A 24535-nucleotide genomic window follows, 5' to 3' on the forward strand; every position below is an offset into this window, starting at 1 on the left:
TGCAGGCAGTGTAGTTACGAACAGCTATATGAGCGTGTCCCAGGCTATGGTTGGGTAAGACTTTCAGGTTTTGAGGTATATCACTACAGGTTCACATTTTTTTTCCTTGCAAATAAGTGAGGGTAATAGACACCTCAAAACTCTGTAAATCGTATCAAATGAAGATGAGGATTTGGCCTGATACCTAATTTCTTTCATTTAGTTGTTAACTTGCCAGATTTTACTCTTGAGATGGTTACCACCTGAACCATGAAAGCTACCCTTTTCAGTTTGATGGTGTCTAGACAATGAGAAAATTTCTGTCCATAAAATCAAATGTTTGTGTTTTGTTCTCATTAATTCAAAAGCAATTGCAATAATATTCACAATAATATAAACAAGTAACCCCTCCTTAAAGTAAAAAACAAGGTTTCCAGGTAGGCAGGTCTTCCTGAGATACATTCAGATAACACTGTGTATGAGAGAGACAAATCATATGAACGACCTTTGACAGGAGGTAGTCTGGCCCATCCCAGAGCTTTTCAACACTCGGTGAGATTAGCCTGATACAGAGGACAGTACATTATCCAATGAAGCATCCCAGTCATTCAGCACTCTCAGCAACCAGAGCAACTGTAGCGCGGTTATCCTGTTTAAGAACCACCATGGAAAGCAGTTCAAACACCTCACTTAAACTCTGCTTTATAGATGTGACTACTAAAGAGCAAAAACAAATACCCCTCTAGACATTAAACTGCTAGACATTAAGTGTCCTGTTAAATATGTTGTTCTTTAGGGTTTTTATTGCTTTTAGTTGTTTACCAACTTATTTTGTTCAACAAGACTCAAGAATATGAGGATCTGGTTTTCCTCATAAAATAATATTCATACCCCAGTGTATCTGGAATTTTGCATGGAATGATTTAAAAAAAAATAATCTACATCTTAATTGTTGATACTGTGTCAAGTTGTCCGTGGGACGTTCCAGTAGCTGATTTGAATTTTTGGTACAAATCACGGACCACTTCTCAAATTGATCATGTTTTGTTTTCTTGGGGTTTTGTTTTGTTTTGTTTTCCCGATTATCCACTGGCAAAAGGTTCTGCTATGTGTAATTACAGCTGCTTCTACAGTACTGTAGGAATACAGCATTGGAAAAGGTGTTGATGAGGCTGTCTTAGTTTTTTTGAGGAAGAGCATAACCCTTATGTTTTGAGATTTCTTTCAACATGCAGAATAATGCAGAAAAGGTTAGGCTTTAATTATCTGATCATCTTTCCATATTATTTCTGTTTTGAGTTACTCCTATCAGCAGTCTGACACTTTTTGTTAAAGCTGCATGTGTGAGAAAAGCACTAGTCCTTGTTCAATGTTACCCATGTTAATATAAATGAAAATAAGAATACGAGCATGAACATACTCATATGTTGTAGACACATGATGGACATGGAAGAAATCACTTTTCTAGGTAACCTTCTCCCTACTGCATTCATTGCCACGAAGCAAAGGGAGTTGCTTGTCATGTCTATAATGAAAAGAAGAAAGCAGCAAAAGATTTCCTAATTTGTGAGTGTTACTGATGCTTTAGCACTTTGAACTCCTTTCACCACAACAGTGGGAGGGCTGCAGCAGAAGCATAGGAAGATCACTGAGAGACCTTACTGCTGTGTTGGTGGGAACCCTTCATAGCTATGAAGGTATCAGCTGTATCACCTCCCCAGTCTTACGGGTCTTCTGTAATGCGATCTTAAATCTTCTCCCCTAGAAAGGTTTATATTCCTTTGAACAGAGAAGTCAGTCATGGCAGAGTGATGGGAGAACTGTGATTTCTCTTTGCTCTGGGATGTAAGTATGAGTGTCACCAAACACTCCCATGTGATCATTTCCTAGGCTGTTCCTTTCCAGGGGCCAGATGACCTCTTCCACTACATAGTTTCAGACCATAAACAGATGATGCTCTTGAGCTTTTACATTTTTTGTTCAAAGCTTGAAAGTGACCTTCTGAGCAATGAGGACAGGGAATGGCATTAAACAACCTGCAAAAGTTTCACATACTTCAAAGACTTTTTGGCCCTCTGACCACCTAATTTGAATGATTAGATGGTGCACACTTTCTAGGCGTGGGAGAAAAGGGCTGGAAGTAAGCTTGCATGATATACCGAGTTCTCCAGCCTGCTCAGAGGTGGTAAAAGCTTTGGAGTCAAGGCTTAGTGGTTCCTGACTTTTAGTGGGCTGTTCGGGAGTGGAGAAAACATCAGATTTTATCCCTCAGGACCCAGGAAGTGGGAGACAAAAAAACCCACAAAAACAAACCACAGGGAAGGAACTACTGGTGTTTTCCACAGGCCTTTGGAAGGTTGCTGCTGCTAGAGCCTCCTGCCTCCCCCCTCCACACGTTCCCAGCAGTATCAGCTGGCTTCTGGCCAGGCAGTGCCTTATGCTGCCTCACTCAGAGTCTCTCCCTTGCTATTACTGGTGACGTTACCTCCAGTGCTTCTGAGACTGGTGACCAGGTCTCTTTCCCTGACAGTCTTGTATTCTATGGTTCATTCAAGTAGGGTCATATACCAGTAAGGGAAATATTTTGACCCCAACTAGGAGAGGCCCGGGCTCCCCTCATTGCTGCACAGAGCGACACATTTGTTCCAGCAGTAGCTCTGGGGGAGGAAAAGACACCACCAGCAGTTTCATAGGAGTAGGGAGTGGAAAACCTAAATCATTAAAATCCAGTGACCTTAAATGACTGTCACCACCTGGTAAGAGAGGTATCCATCAGAAGCGTGGAGGTGGTGGCATAACGGAGACTAGAGGTGAGCGTTTGACGCTGGCAGAGCAACTGGGCTTGGACTGATACTGATAACAGCAGTGAAGGTGGGAGCAGAAGCATGCGATGGCTACGCTTGGCCTCAGCATGTAGAGCCAAAAGATGACATTGCTGCTGCTTTCTGAAAACCTGAGATGAGGGCTCAGAAACTAGCTCCTGACATTGGTTGTTGATCATTTACAGCAGATGCTTCTTGGCATCAGTGTCATTAAGGTTGGTAATAAATTCAGTGTGTATTACATATGCAGGAAAATAATGTAAACCATAACACTTTCAGGATTAACTGTCTTCATGGATTGTACTTTCTGCCCTGATCAAGGCCTGAAATATGCGTATATATTTACTACTATTTCCGAAAATGTAAATAATAATTAGGGAAGCTTTTTTCAGAATACTCAGGGAAAATTTAGGTAAGGCTTCTTTATTATATCAAATGCTAGCCGTAGTCCAGTATATGTTCTTTTCCAGAATACAAGTGCAGATTTACAAGAGTACAAAATGTAGCTGAAGTCACCATGTGTTTGCAAGAGACTGCTTTGTTAATTTTCCTTCAAGACAAATTAAGTTGCTTTATTTAAATTGCTCACAGTATTCCACACCACATTAAGGTTTCTGGACCTGTCAGGACGACTTGAGGGAGAGGGAGCTGGCAGGAGCAATACACAGGAGAACTGCCGATTGAAAAGGTGCATGGAACTGTGCAAAGAAAAAAAAAATTACATACAAAGCTGAATCTTTCCCTTCTGCTGTAAGACTTGTTTTAGAAATGTTCCACAGCTTTTATTAAGGTATACGAAATTACTGAATTATCAAGCCTCAGATTACTCATAATTAAAATTAATGTAATTGAGAGTATATTCCCTCTGCTACCTGTACCTGTACAGCATTGTAAATGATGTTGGGATAGTTATACCCAAGCTACCACATTGCAGACAGCTTTATAGCACCTTCAGCGCATATGCCAGCAAGGAACTGTTTTGTGTTTGCCCTGTTTATCATTATATTGTCTCTAAGAGCCTACCATGCTTCAAGGCAGCTTATTGGGCTAAATGAACCTTTATTCTGAGCCAGTGTATATGTTTTTTGATGTTCTTTTTGTATTTACATAGTAGTTTACATTTTCCCAACACTTTCCCATCGTTAACTCCTTAGCCCCTCCTTAGACTGATGGATTTCATCAGTAAATGAAATGCGTTCAGCAGTATTGCCAGGTGCTGAAACTGGCTGGCACAAACAGTCCATTTCTGTGCTAGAAAACCCCTAAATTACAAAATGCTAACTGATCTATTGGGAATGGTCACTGGACCACTTAAATGCCCAGGAGTACCTGTGCCCAGGAATTAGTTGGGTAGGTGACGGGACCAAAAGCATGCCAGCAGCCGTCTGTTTTTTCAGCAGTGGGGCTGGCCATGCTGCAGCACACGAGAGTGCCCCCCGCCATTCCTCAGTTCCCAGTGCTGCCACTGGTAGTGCCACTTGGGAAACAGCATCGGTTCATGGACTTGCCCCAGCCATGATGGCTTACCTAGGTTCTCTCTGATGAAGGTACCAGCTTGAAGCTGCACACAGTTAGCTTAGGTATCTGTTGATCCGCTCGCATAAACAAAAGCCCTGTGGCGGATCTGTGAGGTCACTTCAGCATCCTGAGTTTGATTCTGAATAATGCAAGCGGTGGTGTGTCTCCGCTCTAGTTTTGGTATGGCAAATGTGGTTGTAAATTACGAGTTAGCTGATGTACTGGTACTGGTGGCAGGAATTCAGCCACAGTAGTTTCAATCATACTTCCAGTGAATTTTATCTTCATTCTTGTAAATAGGGTTTGCCCAAGGCCACCCTCAGCAAAGACAGGGACAAAGTTAGCTTAAGTGTCTCTTCTGCAGTCTGGTTTCACAGAGGAGAAACATGCAAATGCAGTTTCCTGACCAGATTAGGACCTAGACAGCCCCTCTTTTCTTTTCTTTTTTTTTTTTTTTTTCTCTCTCTCCAGTTTTGTCTAGTGTTTGCTTCTTAGGCTACAGAGCGATTGCTGTGCCTTGCTGTGAAGATCACTGCAATTCGGTGCTTAATAATGTTCAGGTAGCTGGTACCGGGCTGCTTGTGCACTTGGAGACTTCTCTGTTGTTCTGGTGTGGTGTGACTGGTTTGATGTGGGGCCTTCCTTGTCCCTGCAGTGTCCTGGGTGGTTTTGCCAGCCATGGTGAAACTATTCAGTGAGGACTTGTTCTGTCTTTATTTTGTTAACCGCATGAGAAGGAAGGCTCAAGCAAAAATTGTACTACTTCGTGTATTTGTAGTTGGGTGCTGTTCCCCACCGTGCTGCCGCAGCCCGCTGGCACCCTGCCATTTCAGAGGTGGGAACCTGGGAACTCACCTGGCTGGGTGAGCTGGCTTCTTGCCAAGAAGATTCTGTATCTCAGGGCATGGCTGGGATCTGCTTAGGTGGAAAGCACAAAAGTTTCATTAGTTTCATTGGGTTTTTTAAGTTGGGGGGGGGGGGGGGGGGTTTAGCAGTAGCTGAGTTTTTTCCTGGGCAGTGCTCTTCTCCTGGGGCTGCCTGCACACAGCCTGGCTGGTGTATCAGGCAGACAAGGAGGCGTTTCAGGTTCTTATCTTTCTCACAGTGCCTGCGGTATTTTAAGACAACACTGCTGCAGTCACTGATGTTGTCCTTTCGAGTGTTCTTAAGTTCAGTGACTTTGAACGAAAGGAAGTAACACTTTAGGACTTAATGTTTTTCTTTTGGATGACTGATTGTCAAGGTTTGAGGGCTTTTGCTTGGTGAAGTAGAGTTTCTAACTTTTTTTTCTCCTCTGTGTTCTTTTAACCGATGAGTATAGTCTTTTAGTTTAACTTAATGACATCTTTGTGAGTCTGGCTGTTTCTAAGGTGTAAAGCTGATCTGCTATTTCAATGTTTCCCCCCTACAGCTGACCTGAACAACGTCAGGTTCTCAGCGTACAGGACTGCCATGAAACTCCGCAGGCTGCAGAAAGCACTCTGCTGTAAGTATGAGCATGTGCCTCACTGCCAGAAAGACCCTATGATCAATGCACACCTTTGTTTGCAACTTTCAGAAGCAGAAAAAAAAAACCCCACGCATACCCCCAGCTCTGCCTGGTACTTGGAAACCTCTCACCTGAAGGGTCTTCTGCTGCCACAAGTTTTCATGTTTCTTATGAAACCAAAGTGCTGGGTGGTCTGCAGATCTGTCCCTTGTAAGACAGAGCAGCGGATGAAAAACAAAGCTAACATCCCCTACATGTTTCTTTATACTCTTCAGGTGGGTATTTTCACTGTGCTCATCACAGGAGGCACGTCCTGTGTCAGCCACAGCTTTACAGCTGAAGACCAAAGGAGCAGGATTGTGGTGTGTTGGGAACAGTGAGAGTTTGGGTTTGCTAATGGTTTGTTGAGTTGAATCTTGAACCCTGAGGGGTTGTTGCCTTTAAATGAGATCATCACAATAAACATTTAGCTTCATTTTTCCCCAGCTTTTGCTTATGTTCAGAAGTCTCTCATGAGCCATATGTTCGTGATGTGCACATTCTAACATTTTAATTCACTCAACTGGTGTCTGCTATTCTACCTGTCACTGGAGTTACATTTCCTCTTCAGCTTATCGTAACCTGATAGCTAAATAATTTGCTCATAGTTTTCTTGTTAGGCCAATCGGTTGCCAAAGCAAGCTGTTTATTAGGTGGTACAATTTGGAGGGTTATTAAAATATTTTAACATTCACTATTTGGTATTTAATTACGGGGTTAAATTTCTGCCACAGTTGCAAATGTCTCAGCTGTTGATTTATCGCAAGTTTGGATTTGTGCTCACATGCTTTCTGGAACTGTGTCAAACCTTGGTGTTTTTAGAGCATGTTTACTTTTAGGCTTACAAGCATGGGTGAATTCCACTAATGAACAGACTTAATTTCTGAATGTATAAGAAAACAGAAAAGAAAAAAAGGAAAAAAAAAACCAATAAGGGAAAAGTCTTTGTAGCATAATATAAGATTTCAACCTGAGTTCAGTGACAAAGAATGAATTATGATGATCAGAAATACAAACATCTTTCCATGGCACAGCATTGCTGCCACACTCATCATGGAAGGGTAATGTAAAGAAACTGGACTGATATGCTGTAAAAAGTATTTATAATCAGTGCAGCACTGAAGTAAGGAACTAAACTTTTTGGAATTACAAGATTTTCTAGCTGGCAGTGCACAAGTCTAACTTGTATCCGGTTTTTATGGTGAAAGTGCAAAACTTTGCATCCTGTTTTATCTGTATTACCCTGATTCCTACCACTGAGTAGTTCTTCTAGACTGATTGTGAACTTCTGTATTGGGTTTGCATGGCAAGGTTCTGGTAGCAGGGGGACTACATGAGTGACTTCTGTGAGAAGCATCCGGAAGCTTCCCCCGTGTTCAATGGAGCCAGTGCCAGCCAGCTCCAAGACAGATCTTCCGCTGGCCAAGGCTAAGCCCTTTAGTGACAGTAGTAGCACCTCTCTGGTAATGTATTTAAGAAGGGGAGGAAAGCTGCACAGTCGGGAGAGAGGAGTGAGAATATGTGAGAGCAACAGCTCTCCAGATACCCAGGTCAGTGCAGAGGGAGGGGCAGGAGGTGCTCCAGGAGCCAGAGCAGAGGTTCCCCTGCAGCCCGTGGTGAAGACCATGGTGAGGCAGGCTGTCCCCCTGCAGCCCCTGGAGGTTAGCGGTGGAGCAGATACCCACCTGCAGCCCGTGGAGGATCCCATGCTGGAGCAGGTGGATGCCCAAAGGAGGCTGTGACACCGTGGGAAGCCCATGCTGGGACAGGCCCCTGGCAGGACTTGTGGACCCATGGAGAGGAGCCCACACTGGAGCAGATTTACTGGCAGGACTTGTGACCCTGCAGGGGACCTATGCTGGAGCAGGTCACAGAGAACTGCAGCCCATGGGAAGGACTCATGTTGGGGAAGTTCATGAAGGACTGTCTCCCATGGAAGGTGACCCCACACTGGAGCAGGGGAAGAGTATGAGGAGTCCTCCCCCTGAGGAGGAAGGAGCAGGAGAGACAGCGTGTGATGAACTGACCGCAGCCCTCATTCCCTGTCCCCCTGCACCACTCGGGGGAAGGAGGTAGAGAAAATAAGGAATAAAGTTAAACCCAGAAAGAAGAGGTAGGGGGAGGGAATGATGTTTTTAAGATTTGGCTTTATTTCTCATTATCCTACTCTGATTTGATTGGTAGTACATTAAACTGATTTCCCCAAGTTAAGTGTTTTGCCCGGGACAGTGGTTGGTGAATGATCTCTCCCTGTGCTTATCTTGACCCACAAGCCTTTTCTTACATTTTTTTTTTTCTCCTCTGTCCAGGTGAGGAGGGGAGGGTGACAGATTGGCTTTGGTGGTCACCTGGCATCCAGCCAGGAGCAGCCCACCACAACTTTACAGTGTGGAATTGTAATTATGCACTGAAGTCAGTTCATCTCTCAAGGTTACACTTAGGTAGATTTTCTCAGAATATATGTTTTCAGAGACATGCAGTGGCGCTTACACTGATTAGTTTAGCACGTTCTTCATACTTGTATCTAAGGAGAAGTATTTAAGGAATTTGGTTAACAGTCTTTGTTCTTACAAATATTTTTGCTTGGAGACACCATCGTTGTATTTGTGTATTCTGTGATTTCAGAGTCACTTGTGAACTCAGTTTAATTTATTTTTCTTAAAAAACCCAACTCATTACAAAATTCTTTGCTGCAGTTTGGCACTAGTAGAAATAGAACACAGTGCTGTGTTTCAGGGCTCCTACGCATAGCAAAAAAAATCCCTAAATTCCACTTGCAGTAGGTGCTGCTTTCAGCTCTTACTTCTTTGTTTCATTTTTACATTTGCAGGAGTTTATATATATGCATATTTTTTTCTGCAAACTTCATGAAAAGCAGAGCAGTTTTGTCTGCTGAGGAGCGCTGGAAAGATGTGTGCACAATAGAAGTGTAGTGAAGGTACAGCCTGTTCTCTGTGGCAAGAATAGAAACACTTTTGAAAATGAACTATACTTTGACTTTAGTTCTTTCCAGTTTGTAAATCAGCCCAATGAACATTAAGGCATAGGATATTATACCTAAAGAAGAATATGGAAAATGGTAGTCCTTAATAAATAAATGCTTGTGTATTGTCTTAGCTTAGAGCTGAAAGTGTGGCTGTATTATCCTAGCCTTCCAAATTATTGTGGACCTGCCAGGTGCAACTATTGCACCGGGGTTTTTTAAATGTCTGGTTTCCTTTGATAATCACATCAAAGCATGCTGACTTTCTTATTTTGCTACTGTTAAAAGATCTGATCTTCAAGTGCAAACCACATCTGAACATTGTGATGCCAATAAAATGAGATGTATTCACAAACTTTTCTTGGAGATGCAGCAAAAGGAAATATTAAGAGCTTCTGTTAAGGTGCTTTTTTACTTTAAAAAAAATGTATTTAATCTACCGTGTATAAAATTAATGTGTCAGCCAACAGCAGCAGGTTACAGAGGAGATGATCTTGCATTCTGGGAACACCTTTTTTACATACTTTATCACCAGCCATATGTTGAGTTTTCCCTAAGTTCAGTATGTGACCTCCACAGCATACTTTCTCCTGCCTGTTATTTGTCACTTTTGTCCTCCGGTTGGTTAGTTATTCCAGGTGGTCTTTCATACTTTTCCTGCAGTCTGGCTATAGGTTGGTGTCTAGGTACAAACATCTTAACATTTTTTCTCTTGCCTTAGAGGCCAAAGAAATACTTGTATAGATGACTTAGGTTTTAAAATAAGGTAGAAGCTACTGCTTACACAAGTTTTGGAATTTAAAATAGAAAATAACACAGTGGCAGAGAACACACAAAAGGTGCAAAGCATAAAGTTTATTTCAATTAAAGCTTTGCAAATCACTGAATGACAACAAATATACATGTGACTCTTCAATACATGTGTGACTGTTGAGGCTTATCTTGTGAGTCTGTCATTCACGGGACCTCCATATTTGCTTTCAGGAAACAAATATGCAATTCCTGGTTCTGGAGAGCCCCCCCCCCCGGTCTTTAATCTTGCTAGGAAAGATGCAGGAGGAGCTTATTGTGGTAAAAGCCAGAGCCACTCTTATTCTCATGAAAAGAAGTTTCCTAAAGAAGAACGTGGTGGCAGGCACTTTTTGCTTTTTATAAGATGAACATGTTTTACTAACTTCAAGATAGGGCAGGAGGCTGATGAAGAGTGGAGTGAAAAGTTTTTCAGAAGTTGCTGCTTATTAGTGGGAAAAGCTTTCGCAAAGTGGTGTGACCCATGTTTAGCAGCAGCTGCATATATAATTAAGCTGCCACTCGGGTGCCTGAGGGGTTCATTTATTTACTGTTGATTCATAGTCTCAAAGGAACTGAGAGTTCAGCCTAAAGCTCAGAGTTAAAGGTGTTGTGAAGGCAGTGCTCCATTTCCAATTTGGCTAATAAATTATTAGAAGGAAAGCATCTTTCAGAGACTCCTAGGAATGGGTCTGATAAATGTGCTTTTGCAGGATATAACACTGACCTTAGAATAGCTATATTTTATATGCTAGTAGGTTAAACATAATATTCCGAACTATTTTCTTTGAATATCTATATGCTAATGTGAAAAAAGTAAAACTCCAATAAAACCTTGCAGAAAACCACAGAATCAAAGTTAAATTTCTTGTTACAATAATGAGGATAGCATTCCAAGCTTTTCTTATTCACTCTACCACAGATTATGTCAGGCCCACAGGATGAAATTTTCAGAAGTGCTGAAGGGATTTAGTAGCAGAAGTCCCTATTGATTTCCTATGAAATTTACACTCCTGAAATTTCTTTGGCAATTTTGAAATCCCAGCATACTGTCCATGCTGCATTACCAAGCAGCCCTGTGTTGCAGCTAAAGTATTTTTCATCTCCACTAGGACATCAAAGGGCCGATTTCATCCTTGGTAAAATAGGATACTCAGGTGTCAATTTGGCAAATACACCCTTAAGCTGGATCACATTCTTTAAAAATTCCTATACGGATATGGAGTTCTGCATGTAGCCTCTGCACGTGGGTTTTTTTTATTATTATTATTATTTTATTTTTATTTTTTTTACATTACCAAGAGGTGTTGCTTACCAGGACCCAAGAAAGCACATTTTCATTCCCATGAGAGAAAAACTGGTCTTGCAGTTGGGTGAGTTCATTTCCCAGTTTTGTGAAGACTTTTCTGAATGATTTTGGGCAGTTCATTTTGGGCCAGATGCTACTGCCTTGAGTCATGTTGAATCATGCTGCACTTTGTGATTGCTCATGGTGTGAGCAGGACTAACGGCATCAGGGCTTTAACATTGCTGTTGCTCACACCCTGGAAATTCACTGCAAGGATTTACAAACTATTTTCATGTGGTAGCGGGAAGATCTGTGTCAGTAGTCTAAATTTTCTGATTTCTTTTGTTCTTATTAGTGTTTTACTTTGTAAACCAACATCCCAGAACTCTCTGATTCGGTGACCCCCAACGTGTGATGCTGCTGGTAATGTTAGTGTGCAGAATTTAAGCAATGAGGAAGGGGAATTCTGTTTTGCCTTGGACATCTGAATTTCAAAATGCAACTGACAGTTTGGAAGAAAAATTGTGGTTTTAAATGTCTGTGACAAAAAAACTCAGTTGTATGTTGACTGCGAAGTTTAAATGTGTCTTACTGCATAAAGTCATAGAGATAATTATAAATGTAAATGCTCTGTGGAATTAAAAATGGATAAATTTCATTAATAAATATTGAAATAGGCCATTTATTGTTTCTGGAACCTTCTTTTCCCTGTTCTTCCCAGAGGAAAAGTAACGAGAGATGTTAATCCCGGTTCAGTTGTGATTTGTTTGTATATTCCTTGTGGAGTTTTCTTTGGCTGAGATTGCTCGATTTCTGTAAGAAATGGATGGCACATCTCAGGAAAGCAGATGATGTGTGCTATGTTTAGAGCACGTTTCGTGAATGCAGTAGTCAAAAATTAGCCTGTCTATCTGTAGGAACATAAAACATGAAATTTGTAATTTTTACTTACATAGTAATTTATGTGTGATATTTTCATAGGATTCAATAGCATAATAGGTACTTTACAGCTAAAAATGAAATAGATTTCACTTTTTATAAACACTACTCTGTAAGACCATAGCTGAATAAACAGTGCACCTGTAGGAGTCTAGAAACCAGTCTTACACCTGGCTTTCAGAGAACATAAAACAACGTCTGGACAGAGGTGTAAGCCAAGTAAATTATTCTGTTTACTTTTTGGGTATGGGTAATACAACCGCTGTTTCTCTTACATCTTATTGTTGCTTTTTTAATAATAATTATTATTATTGTAACAGTGGATCTCCTGAGTCTGTCTGCTGCATGTGATGCCTTGGACCAGCACAACCTCAAACAAAATGACCAGCCGATGGATATTCTGCAGATCATTAACTGCTTGACCACCATTTATGATCGACTGGAACAAGAGCACAATAACCTGGTCAACGTTCCTCTCTGCGTAGACATGTGCCTCAACTGGCTGCTGAATGTCTACGACACGTATGTATGGGTGCTCTGAACATGGGGTGCTCAGAAGCTTTCTGAATAGCACGGGGGGAGGGGGAAGGTGTAAGGAGCCATCTGCCTCATTATAACATGAACGGCTTGAAGCTGCATAAATAGTTGAAGTGAAAGTTTAATAAACCTAATGGTTTAATGGCTGCATTTAGCTGAATCAGTACAGCCTCGGTTAGGCTTACAATCCTAGATTTACTGAGCTAAATAATGAGAGAGCTGGGAAACAGAACTTTTTCAGCAGAGTTCTGTGTTTGGAGCAGTTCTGGGACTGCATGTTCTCAGCAGGTCATGGCTTTTTATGGCTTTTTAGTTTATATAGATAAAGAAATTCAAGAGAATTATCAAGAAGCAACAGTTTGAACACCGTCATACAGACTTGCATGCATTTGTACTTCTGGATGTTAAACCTTTTCAGAGCTGTTCATTTTGTATAGCTTTCAATCTATAATTGCTGTTCAAAGATGGAAGACGCTCATGCCTAATCTAATCTGCTTGCAGCCCTTAGTAGTCAGGAGATGCAGAGATGAGAAATATTTAATCTAAAATTTAAAGTGTGCCTAAAAGTATAAATACAACAGAGTAAATTCACCTTAAGAAAATTTACAGATGTTTTTGTTCAGTGAGTTAATGATGCTGCTCATAACACATAGACAAATTCCAACACACGTTTGTAAGCTAACTTTAGAATAAGCCATTATTTTTGTATTTGGTCAATGTAGTGAAAAAAATTTCAGTAGAAGTACTTATTGGTGTTTTTAAAGTTCTTATCAGCTACCTTCAGCCAGACACACTCAGTACTGTGGCAGAACCATTTATGTGTAGAAAAGGAAGGACATGGGACAATTACTGTATTTCCATTGACATTTTGAACTGTATTGAAGTGCCATAACATTGTTCTTCCATCCACCCTTTGTCACAGCACTGAAGCTTCGATGATCACCTGCAAAAAAAAGTGCACATTTGTACAGAGTCTCTTGTGATAAGCCAGTTGCTACGGTCCTCTTTAGCAGCTGCAGTATCCTGTGAAGTGAATTGCCCACTACATTATATTTTGCGTAGGATACTGGTAGTACGGAATGGGGCCATATTAATTTAAGAGCCAGGTTTCCTGTCTTTAATCTCCTTTGGCTTTCACAGAAATCTGATCCACTTCTGATTTATCATCAGCTCTACATAACATATAAATGAAGACATACAGTTAGGAAAAAACAAACAAACAAACAAAAAATAGGTGCTCAGGATGTGAATCCAGATCAGCCACATTAGAGGCAGAGAGGGAACTAAAGTTCGTTACACAGGCTGCCCCTGAGTTGGACCATCCAGTTTAGATTTGCCAGGTCCAATCTAGTTTTCTTTATGTTGCACTGTGCTGGAAGTAACAGCATTAGAAATCACAATTGGCTGCCTCCAGGCAATTCCCTAGGTATGTTAGGGAGCTGCATATTGCAGGACACAGTGAAACAGAGAGGTGGTTTATGTGTGAGGAAAGCTTGTAGCTTTTTTCCAAAATTCAGGTTTGAATTACACTAGTGAGGGTAGTGACCTTGGTGTTACATGTGTTTAGTTTTCATTGTAAACTTAATAGGCAGAGATCAACCGAAGTGCATAGCGGTAGTGGAGACATTTAATTAAATGTACTGAATCTTTACTTTACTTATAATTGAAAACTGTCATTTGTAAAGATATTAATCAAATTCACAGTCAATGACTGATCTAATTATGAGCACAGCTCTGCAAATCCAGTACATTTTAGATTTGTTTTAATTGATCAGTCACTCATGCTCATTTGCAGTAGCATGCTAAATTATTAGTTTGACTTGGGAGGAGAGGAGAGTGAACTAACAACTCAGGATTCATGCAAGTTTCAATTTAATATGCCTTGCAGAGAAATCATCTTTCTACATTTTTCTCTTGTATAATTTGCATGAGCCTGGTATTCATCAGGAGGAGATTCTCAATGCACAAATGATAATTAATTTGGAAAAGATTTGAGGGAGAGGAGTAAGAGGAGTGGAGTGTGGAAAGCATAGGTAAACAACAAATGCTTATCTGTGATGAAAAATACAAGATTCTTTACTAAAGGGTTGCAAATTATAAATTCAGCTTTGTCCACCGGTTTGTTTCTGCACCTTTCATGTGTTTGCAGGGGAGATGGGTGGGTAAATGAGCACTGTTAGCTCCTACAATGCTTTCATAGGATTAAAAAGACAACGTGCATCTTTGCCAAACAGTGCAGCCTGATGCATGACTATGGCATGCCTGTACATGATTTATCTTATTACCAGTGGTATTCTTACTGGTGACCCTTCAAAACTATCGATAAGGCCCTGCTTCAAAAATGTTGGGTTTGGGCATTAATTTCTATGTTTTATATGTCTTCATTTGCAATAGATGTTATATATTTGAATTGCTGTCAGAAATACAAGTCTTGGGGGAAGCCAGCAACTGGAAGTGAACTGAGCTAAACCAGATGACTGAGAAATGAGAAAGTTTGTCATTGTGTCACCTGCCACACATAGGAGGGTGTTTTTCTCACCGTCACATTAAAAAACAAAAGTAATAGCGCAGGCATGTTATAAGGCAGGAGTGGGAAGGCTGACCAGAAGCAGCACAGGGACTGATGTGGAGCATACCAGCCCCTCGGCGCTGCGCAGGACAGGTTTGAGTGCAGCAAGGAAGAGCTCAGAAACCACATTCTGTTATTAACAGCATAACTATACAGCCTGCCTGCCTTCTCATGGTTTCTAGGCAAACTTCATCATCTACTAGAACATCTTACAAGTGCCTGTGTTGGTGCACACTGCTGGCAGAGGCTGCTTTTTTGTGCTTAGCCCCCTGTTGCTTTCTCAAACAAGTCAGAGCAGGGCTGACAGGCAGTAAGCAAAGACGTTCTAAAAACAACTGCTACATTGCATTTCTAATGAAAGTGAAACTGTACTGTCTTTGGCAAAAGGGATGGTTTGCTGTTCTGTCAAGGACCTCATCTTCTCTGAGAATAGCTCAGCCGTGGTTTGTAGAGAAGCCTGATCAAATAAGCATGAGGTAAATACTCTTTACTCTTACTCATAAAAAAAGAGGTATTTCCAAATGAGGCTGTTTCTCGTTGAATTGATATGACAGCACAATCCAATTCAGCTATGCCTGTGTAGCCAGAACAACATTTTATCTTCCATTTCTAGCTTACCTATGACCGGGCAGCATGTGCTGTGCAGCTTGGTTCTATGTGGGACTTCATTTGTGATGACTATGGTACTGCAGTGAACTTCATTATAGTAAACAAATTGTGACATGAATGGATCATATTATCAGCCAGTGTTTCTTTTTTGTTAGGGGTCGAACAGGAAGGATCCGTGTCTTATCTTTCAAAACGGGTGTTGTATCCCTTTGTAAAGCACACCTGGAAGATAAATACAGATGTAAGTCAATGTAATCCTTTTGGGTTTACTTTATGTATCTGTTCTGTGTTTATTCCTCCTATTTATTGCATGAACGTTTAAGTAGCATACAGAAACATTCTTTTAGATGATCCGTATGCCAAATGTGTTAATTTGCTCCACCTTATACTTCTAAGTGACTTGTTCAGTATGGTTTTATGTAGTTTAGCACAGTGATCCCTAAACTTTTTTGATCGCACCCCTACCAGTAAAAAATTTTTGAGCATACACCCCCAAGAGATGTATATTTATTTATAAATTGTATATATGTACTACTGCACTAAAATGTTGTGTACATTAAAAAACATAGAAAAAAAATTTAAAAAGTATGTGATAAAGTTGAAATAAACACTTTTAATTTTTTTTATGTAATTTATTAAAAGAACAAAAAAATATTTTCTTACTGCACCTTAATGGATTTTCTTGCACATTCCCTGTGGTACAAGAACCCGTCTTTGGAGGCCATTGGTTTAGCACACCTTCAAACACAAAAATGCGTGCCTACAGGACTTCTTGCATTAACACCATTTTAAAATGCCTTAACTTTTCAAAATGTTTTCCACAACGTGGTCTGGGTCTTATTAAGTACATTGTGTTTAAATATAGTTACTACCTTTAAATAACTACTAAAGGTATGCAAGTTTTGCATATTTTAATGGACCAAATCCTGAAAAACTTGAAAAAATTCCACTTGAAGTTTTTGTTTAACAGAGGCTAGGATCCAGAAAACAACTACTGGTAAGAGTAGTTCTCAAGAGTAACTATCTGGTTAAATGAACTGGTATTACTCATCCATGCATTTTAAAAAAAAACAGTAAAACCCCAACCTTTAGGATTTGACCCTGTACCATAGCAATTCTTCATAAGTTGTTATTATTCTGTTGTTCTGCTAATGAAAGCTAAAGAATGATAAAGAGAAAACAGACAGTTCCAACAATGGAGTCTGTGCATGACTGTATAATTGGATCAGATTTTAGGGCAATCATTATGAATGTCACAGTTTAGATATCTAGATGTTTCATGTGGGTGTTGTGAAAAAGCATTCAGAAAATCTTTTAAGAAAATTACTCAGTACAGATATTTTTCAAAATGATATTTCATTGAGGATTATCAAAGTTATAAAGGAAGACATTTATTCATATTTCGTAGTCTCCTGCAGTGTGTGTAAACGGTAATGCATAACCCCCATTTTTTAGGTTTTAGAACACTTTATGTTTTAATGTGGAAATTGAAAGCTGAAAATTTTGTGGGAGACAAGGAACTGTTTCTGCCAGGCTTTGGTCTGGCTTCACCATCCATGTCGAAGTCATAGTGCAGTTGCTGTTATTATTGCTGCAAGTGTGCGATGAGTCACACCGCTTAAAGATTTTTCTCTCATTTGTGCAGCAGAGCAGAGTTGGTTGTGCTAGAGCACAAGTCCTCAGGCTTGCAAAGGTGATGGAAGGATTTATCCCAAAATTTATTTATTATAAAACTAGACGTGGCGAGAGTGAAATTCATGTAATTAAAAAATAAACTTTTCTCAATCTATTCCTTTATTCCTTCTGAAGAAAACAGGTGTTAAAGCAGTGCTAGGAAAGTTATCTCAAGCAGTGCTGAAGCACCTTTATAATTGTATCCCTGGTGTCAGGTGAAATATTAAGGGGGCTCCAAAAAAGGAGCATTATTTTATTCTAGCCACCTTTCACACTCTTTTTGGGTTTTAACTCATTGAAAAGTAAGGAGAATTTATTCAAGTCATGTATTGTCAACAGGGATATTACCAAATAAATATTTCAGTTAACGCTCACCTGATTTTTCTTATTATGAACTCTAAAACCTCCTTGATGTATATGTAGTATAATTAATTCCCACCAAATTAAACTGGGCTTACAAATGTATAACAATCGTGTCCTTTAAGGATTCTTTTCTAGAATGTTGCAGTAGCAGAACATGGCTTCAAGTGACATTTATTTCACTCCAGAAGTGAAAACTTAATATGATATTAACATTCCCAGTGGATGGCAGGTTCTGTCATACTGTAATGCATTTCTTTCATTTTAGAAATACTCTTGGATTGAAAGATTATGATGTATTGAAGTTTAGGAGCTCTTGTTTTTCAGTTCAACTCATCTGAAAGAAAAATGGATTCTCTGCGTTGTATGTTGATTGCTAAGACTTGAAAATGTGCTATATATTTGAGCACTATATATATATATATGTGCTCAAATCTATATATGAGATTATTTTACTGTTAAAAGGTATTTTTAAAAATATGATGATGTTGTGGCTCAAAGATCTTGCGGTTTGGGTTAGCTGTGTTACAGAATCACAGCTGCTATTATCAGTAAAGCCACAGGTACTGTGTTAGAACGGCCTTTCTTCCCAGCTACAAGCCAATAATGCTGTTAAAAATGAAGTTTATGGGAGGAGAAGCAGCCAAACTGAAGACGCATTTGTGTTCGTGTCCGCCAAGGCTCTTGACTGCAGTTGCAAGCATGTAAAACAGTACAAACTTCAGCACTATTTGCTGCATCCATCCCAGTAGCGATGCTTTAGCTTTGGTGTCTTTTTCCTTCCTCCAGACCTGTTCAAGCAAGTGGCAAGCTCCACTGGCTTCTGCGACCAGCGCCGTCTGGGGCTCCTGCTGCACGACTCCATCCAGATCCCTCGGCAGCTGGGGGAAGTTGCCTCCTTTGGGGGCAGCAATATCGAGCCAAGTGTCAGAAGCTGCTTCCAGTTTGTAAGTTCATGTGTGCTTGCTGTTAATTTTCTGAGTTATATTTTGTGTCGAGGTAGGCTGTCCATTCTGATGAGGATTGAAAATCTTTAGGATACTGAGGGTCCTGTAATGGTGGTGTTCATTAGTGTATTAAATGATTGCTTTGACAAGTTGTGTTTGATTTAGCCCGTTTCTCTGGCAGTGGTGGAAGAAGCCCAGATTATGCTGTTATCTAAACAGCAAATAATTGTCAGCAAGGCTTATGTTGTAACTGAACCCTGCAAATAGAAGATAGATCACCATTTATTGCTGCCATATAGGTGAACAACAATGGTTAATGTAAATTTTGGGCGTATAAATACTAGTGACAGCCAAGCGCCCAGGGGAGCAATAGGAAAGGAGCAGCTGCCTGCAATGCTGTCTAGGGGTGAGGAGTGGAGTGCTCACTGAGCTTCTTCCACTGCTTGAATGGATAATTCCAGTTTTTTTTAAAGAGTACTGAAAGAATTCCTGTCCTGTCTGTTGAGGAGTACACAGCAAAGTGGAGGCTCCTTTTTAAACTTATAAATTATTTAATCTGGGGAGGAAGAGAGTTAAGGGAATTATTCATCCTTCATCGTAACCATCAACAGAATGCACAAGATGAAGACAGCTGCTTAATGAAAAGGTAGAGGAGGGGAGGTAATGTATGGTGTGTGATTAACTCTCAATGCATCTTCTACATTACAATGGAAGAAATGCTCTTTTCCCATCCCCTAACTGTCTTCGGGGGATTTTTTTTGTTTGGTTGGGGGAGGAGTTGTCTGCTTTTTTGCCTGCTGCTCAAGTTTCATTATGTGGTAGTTTTAGTTCTGTAGCAAGCAAAACACAGCAATTTTTTTTGAATGAATATTAATGCTTTGAAGTAGTCTTCTTAGACACGGTGACTATGAAAAAGGATGTAATTCTAAAAGCACCACAAACTTCGGTTGTGATGGGATGTTTGCTTTCTGTATTTTGTAAACTTTTTCTAACAGGTTAATTGTACAGGATTTACATTTCCCATTTCCATCGTTCCTATCTTGACCTTTTATAATTCTAATCTGTATATTTGATGCCATTTCCAAATGTTTTATAGGGCCATATCCTGGGTGGATAACCCATGCTGATAAACTATGCATAGTAATGCTGATAGCTGGGTTAGACCCTGCTGTGGCTTTAAAACCTGAAGTTCCACGTTGGGCTTCCAAGTGACACCAACACAAAATGGTGGTCTAAAGGTCATTTGTACAAGTGACCTTCCTCAGAAGTTAGGACTCACTGGATCCTGTCATTTTCCCAAGTGAATGGCAACAGCGCTTAGAACACTGTTGAAAAACTGATAAGGGAAGTGACCTTGGAATCTAACAAAACCACATATTTTTGGAAAGGCAGCTGCCGTTCTGTGTGTTTATACTAAGCAAAAAACAAGAAAATTCATAGTGATGAAGCACACAAAAACAGTTTTTATAAAGTAGGAAGACCTTGGACTAAATGTTTATTTGAATAAAATGAGTCAGCAACATTGTGATGAGAAACGAAGACATACCAGCGGGCTGAATGCCTCTCTTTTTCCTCTGGGTGTAGCCTCATTTTAACCTGCAGAGTGGGAGGGTGGTTTCTGACCTGGGTTGCAGCAGAACTGATGATCTTCTAGGAGGGCCAGAAAGAGGGAGGGAGGCTCAACCGAGGAAGAGAAATACAAAAATAGGTGGGATGGAGTCCTGGAGACAGGAGCAGAAATTGAAGCGTAGGGAGAGCCCTGATGGAGGGGAAGGACAAGGAACTAAGGAGTGGAAAAATAAGGGCCATCCTTAGGGAAGGATGGTAGGAACAGTAGTAGGAATAATAGTGATGGAGGAAGCAGAAGGGTGGTTAGAATGAGGCATGAGTGAAAGGAGCAGTCAGGAATGGAGGAGATGGGGGAACAAATAAGACCTTTCCAGAAGAAAGGGAGGAGGGGAGCACAGAGACATCCTTTCAGTGTAGGATGGTGGTGCATGGGGGACACAAGGGTCCTGAGGCTGGGGACAGGTGGGTGGGGAGCAGGGAACAGCCTGAGAAACGGAGCGGCTGGAGGAGCTGGGCAGCCAAGGAGGATTGCACAGGGCTCCTGGCAGCCTCTTTGATGCAGTGAGATAATTTAATTTTTAAAAATATTCTGAGGATTCATAGTTTACATTACTAAGTAGAAGCTAAATGAAGTCTTTCTTTGTAGGCCCACAGTGAAGAATGCTTTTCTTCAGGGTTTTTTTCTTTCCTTTTTTTTTTTTTTTTTTTTTCCTTTCTGGTGACAATAAGCCAGCAATAAATTGCAGTCATGTCAGAGTCTGCAACAATGTGTGCTTCAGAAATGGCTCTCCCAGCCCCCTTAGGTTAGGTGCCCTGGCAACGGCCTTGTCTGTCTGCGCAACAGCAGAAAAAAAGGGGATGTTTACTGTTCCCAGCGATAACAGGGGAGATCTCTCCTGCTTTTCAGTTTGAAGTGTGAGTCCTTGGGAATGAGGGTTGGGAGGTGGGGCTTCCCAGCCCAGCTGCTGGCAGCAGCCTAGGTCCCCTTAGCGCAGGCTGCTGCTCCTGCCCTGTTACTCTTCGTCCCCTCAGCACCAACTCATGCTTTCCGTAGTTTTCTTTATGTACAGGAAGGCGCTGATGGTAATTGTTTGGAGAAGGATATTACGGGACTCACCTTTCTTAGGCGGTGCAGGGGGATATAATTTCTGCTTTGAGATTTGAAAGAAAAAATATTTTTAAGTGAGAGCAAAGAGCTTGATCTAATGACCGTTTGAAGACTATATAGTTCTGCCTGGGCTTGGACTGCATCAAAGCAGGCTATATATCCATGAAAAATCGAGTGAATTCGGTACTACTGCAGCATGAAAGCGCTTTTCTTTGAGTTCTGTGATGGGTATGTTTTTTAAGTAAACAGGATAGGGAATTGATATGGACTGAAGGACACACGTGCTGTGTTTTAATCACAGTGGAAAATTATTAATATGCTTTCCTTGTATAGTGTAAATAGGACCTAGGAATTCACATCACTGCCTTGGATGTGTCACTGTGACACTGGGATGTTTAAGAAATGTGATGTGAAAACAGAGTGCAGCTTGGATGAAAATCTCTCTTGCTGTTTCTCAATAAAATTTTGGGTATTTGGTTTTTGGTTATAAACTGCTTTAAGTATGCTTTCTTCTGAGGGTGTATTTGAAATGAAGTACTTGATGTGAAAAACTAGTACAGATGAAGCTAAGGAGTAGTAAAATATGTACATTTAATTCACATCTGTATTTTAAACCTTGTTCTATTTCACTTTGACAGAGGAAAGTATTGTGATGTTCTGTGTTGTACAGTCTTCACTTCTAGATTTGTACTTCATCAATAATAAGGCAAGATCAGCCTGGCTTTGACAACCACTTAAATGTGTCCAAATCCAGGGTATTTACACAGACAAATAAAAACTGAAATAGGCGCCTGTTAGTCCTTTTAGGTGGAGTTTGGGTATTGTAAATCCTGTGCCAGGACCCTGATAGTGTCGTTGGCCATAAATGCTGTGATTTGAATTGGTTGGGTAGTTGTTTTGTGAGGGGTGGGTTGGTTTGTTTGTTTGTTTTTAATGTTTAGGAAATGTCAATACTACGTACAAACCGCTATATATAGTTATATAGAGGTCTATATGAAATTAACCTACAAATGCAGTGTTAGAGTTGATGGGCTTGATCTCTTTAGAGAGATTCAGGCAGCCCTTGTTTCTATTCATAGGATATTTCTTCTGCTTTTGGCTCTGACAGGGGAGAGCTGGCCTGAGAGAACTAGCAAATCCATCCTCAAGCTGCTATGCTGTAAATGTCATAAAACAGCAATTCTGGTTTTATTTCAGGAGGATTTTGCGAACCTGTGCCTGACTTTGGGAGGCACTCTTGAAGAGTCCTACAAGTGAACTGCTTTAAAGAACTATTTTAAAATGGTTTTAAGGGATAGGGGGTAGGGAGCAGGAAGATGATGTTTTTCAAGTGTGGATGATATAAAACTGTACGCTAATTCACTTCTGGGTTCATGGCTTTTTATTTTATTACTCTTTGCCACAACACTAAAAACATTGACTAGAGTAGTCAACGCAATCAAGTGTAACGTAAGGGATCGAAGTAATGATCCTTAAGCATTTGCTCCAAGGGCCGAGGCAGATTTAAGCGGTTTGTATCACCCAAAGTTACCTTTATAATAATCCTGTTTCTGGACCATGAAACGGCCCTTGTCTCTGCCACAATTCTTGACTTTTGTTTTCTTACCAGCCAGCAATGGAGAGGACATGAACACACTTGAGTGGAAGACAAGATTGAACAGGGTTTGATCTGACTCCAGGGAGACAGGGCTGCTGTTCATGGCTTGCTCTGCACTTTTAAACTTTAAGAAGTCATAAGAATTCCTCAGTTCAGTTTGTCCAAAATAATATTTACCTAGACTAACATAAAGCTTTCTATCCCATATGAAAAATACCATTAAATTAACAGTGTGGATTTATTTTCTATTAATTTCCTATGCTGCACATAAACAGAATGTAGCTCATCAAAAATGTTACCAGAAATTTCTGCTATATTCTCTGACACTGTCCCAAAAACTTACTACATTGTTCATGTAAAATCACAATTGTATTTTGGAGCATATTTCACATTATAACATTAATATGTCATAGAGTAATTTTTAAACTGCTCACTGGAAGAGAGGGGAAAAGACGGAAAAATTCAACTCCCAAGTATTGCATGAAGTTGCTAGCACCACCCAACTTCCTATTTGCCCATTGTTTCTGCAAAATAAATACTGAAAAGCAGATGTCTGGAACATAATGAATTTGAATGTCCCCCCATAACAAATTGTTATTTGTAAGCTGGAAAGGGCTTTATGAATTTTACTTCATGATTCACTCTGTTATTACCATAAAAATTGGGAGTTGCACAGAAATGTGTTCAGAAGAAGCATTAATATTCTTTACAGCTTGATCTTGTTGGTTCAGAATCAAACTATATGAATTCAGACTTCTTCCCTTATGTAAAATCTTTAGCTGCTGCCTTTACTGGATTTAGAGAGTATTAAAAAAATGGTAGTAACAGCTCAGGGAACAGTCAAGAACTGTCTGTCCTGTACTGTGTGACCCTGACCAGCTTTTCTCCACGTGGGTTTAAATCTTCATGTAATATAATTCAGAACCAGTTCTGATACATTTTAATGCACCTAATCTCTCTGAGCACAGGTTTTGTACAGCCGGCGAGCTAAGCTCTGGGTAGGCAGCTATTGGGACTGCTGGCAATAGACAGTGACTTAAAATAGATCTTTGGGTGTTACAGAAAGTCTTTCATCGCTGCAACGTTTTCCTTGCAAATTTAAAGCAGCTACAAGTGGAGAGCAGTGCTTTGGGCAGCTGATTCTTATTCTAACTGCAGCTTGCACTGCAGCATTTCCGTACACTTCATGTTTTTGTATTAGAAATGGGATAGTAAAGGGATCCTCTTAAAATTTCTTTGAGGCTTAGAGGACCACTGTAAAAAAGTGTAGTCTGCTAGGCAGGGTAATGGTTTCCCAGTGCAGTTCCTGGCTGATGCTGGCCCATGGAGTGAGCCACAGAAGGTCTCTTCCCAGCCGCTTTACTGCCCTGGCTGCTAGCTGAAAAAAAAGACACATAAATGATCATATTTTTTAAATACGCCTTTCTCTTAGGAGAATTCTAGAATTAATTTAATTCTATTGAATTCGCTAGTGTTCTGCAGCAGAAGGCAGTATCCACTGTTTTGAACAAATTCTGTTGTCAGTGTTGGCTGGACTTTATTATACTTTTGGTTTTCTCTGTATTTTTCTGTGGGGTATTCCTAAATTCTGTAGCTAGATGTAATAGCAGAGAAGTAGGATTTAATGCAGAAGCCTTCAGAAATACTTCAGTGTGTGAAAACAAAAAAGGTTATTCCATTTCATCTAAGACCTGTAGTGAATACTACATTGTGAGGGTC

At 40.3% G+C, this 24535-nt stretch overlaps 1 protein-coding gene across 19 annotated transcripts in view; it reads left to right on the forward strand.

Annotated features, from left to right (window-relative positions):
* Positions 1-24535, forward strand: part of DMD (dystrophin) — a 1162034-nt gene that overhangs the window by 1090903 nt on the left and 46596 nt on the right. For all 19 annotated transcript variants that reach the window (XM_056326975.1, XM_056326977.1, XM_056326978.1 and 16 more), the window contains 4 exons: positions 5731-5805; positions 12167-12368; positions 15717-15802; positions 18385-18542. In XM_056326975.1, coding sequence (XP_056182950.1) covers positions 5731-5805; positions 12167-12368; positions 15717-15802; positions 18385-18542 — 521 coding nt within the window. The remainder of the gene's footprint in view (positions 1-5730; positions 5806-12166; positions 12369-15716; positions 15803-18384; positions 18543-24535) is intronic.

Source organism: Falco biarmicus, chromosome 2 (genome assembly GCF_023638135.1).
Source record: "Falco biarmicus isolate bFalBia1 chromosome 2, bFalBia1.pri, whole genome shotgun sequence".
Taxonomy (NCBI): domain Eukaryota; kingdom Metazoa; phylum Chordata; class Aves; order Falconiformes; family Falconidae; genus Falco; species Falco biarmicus.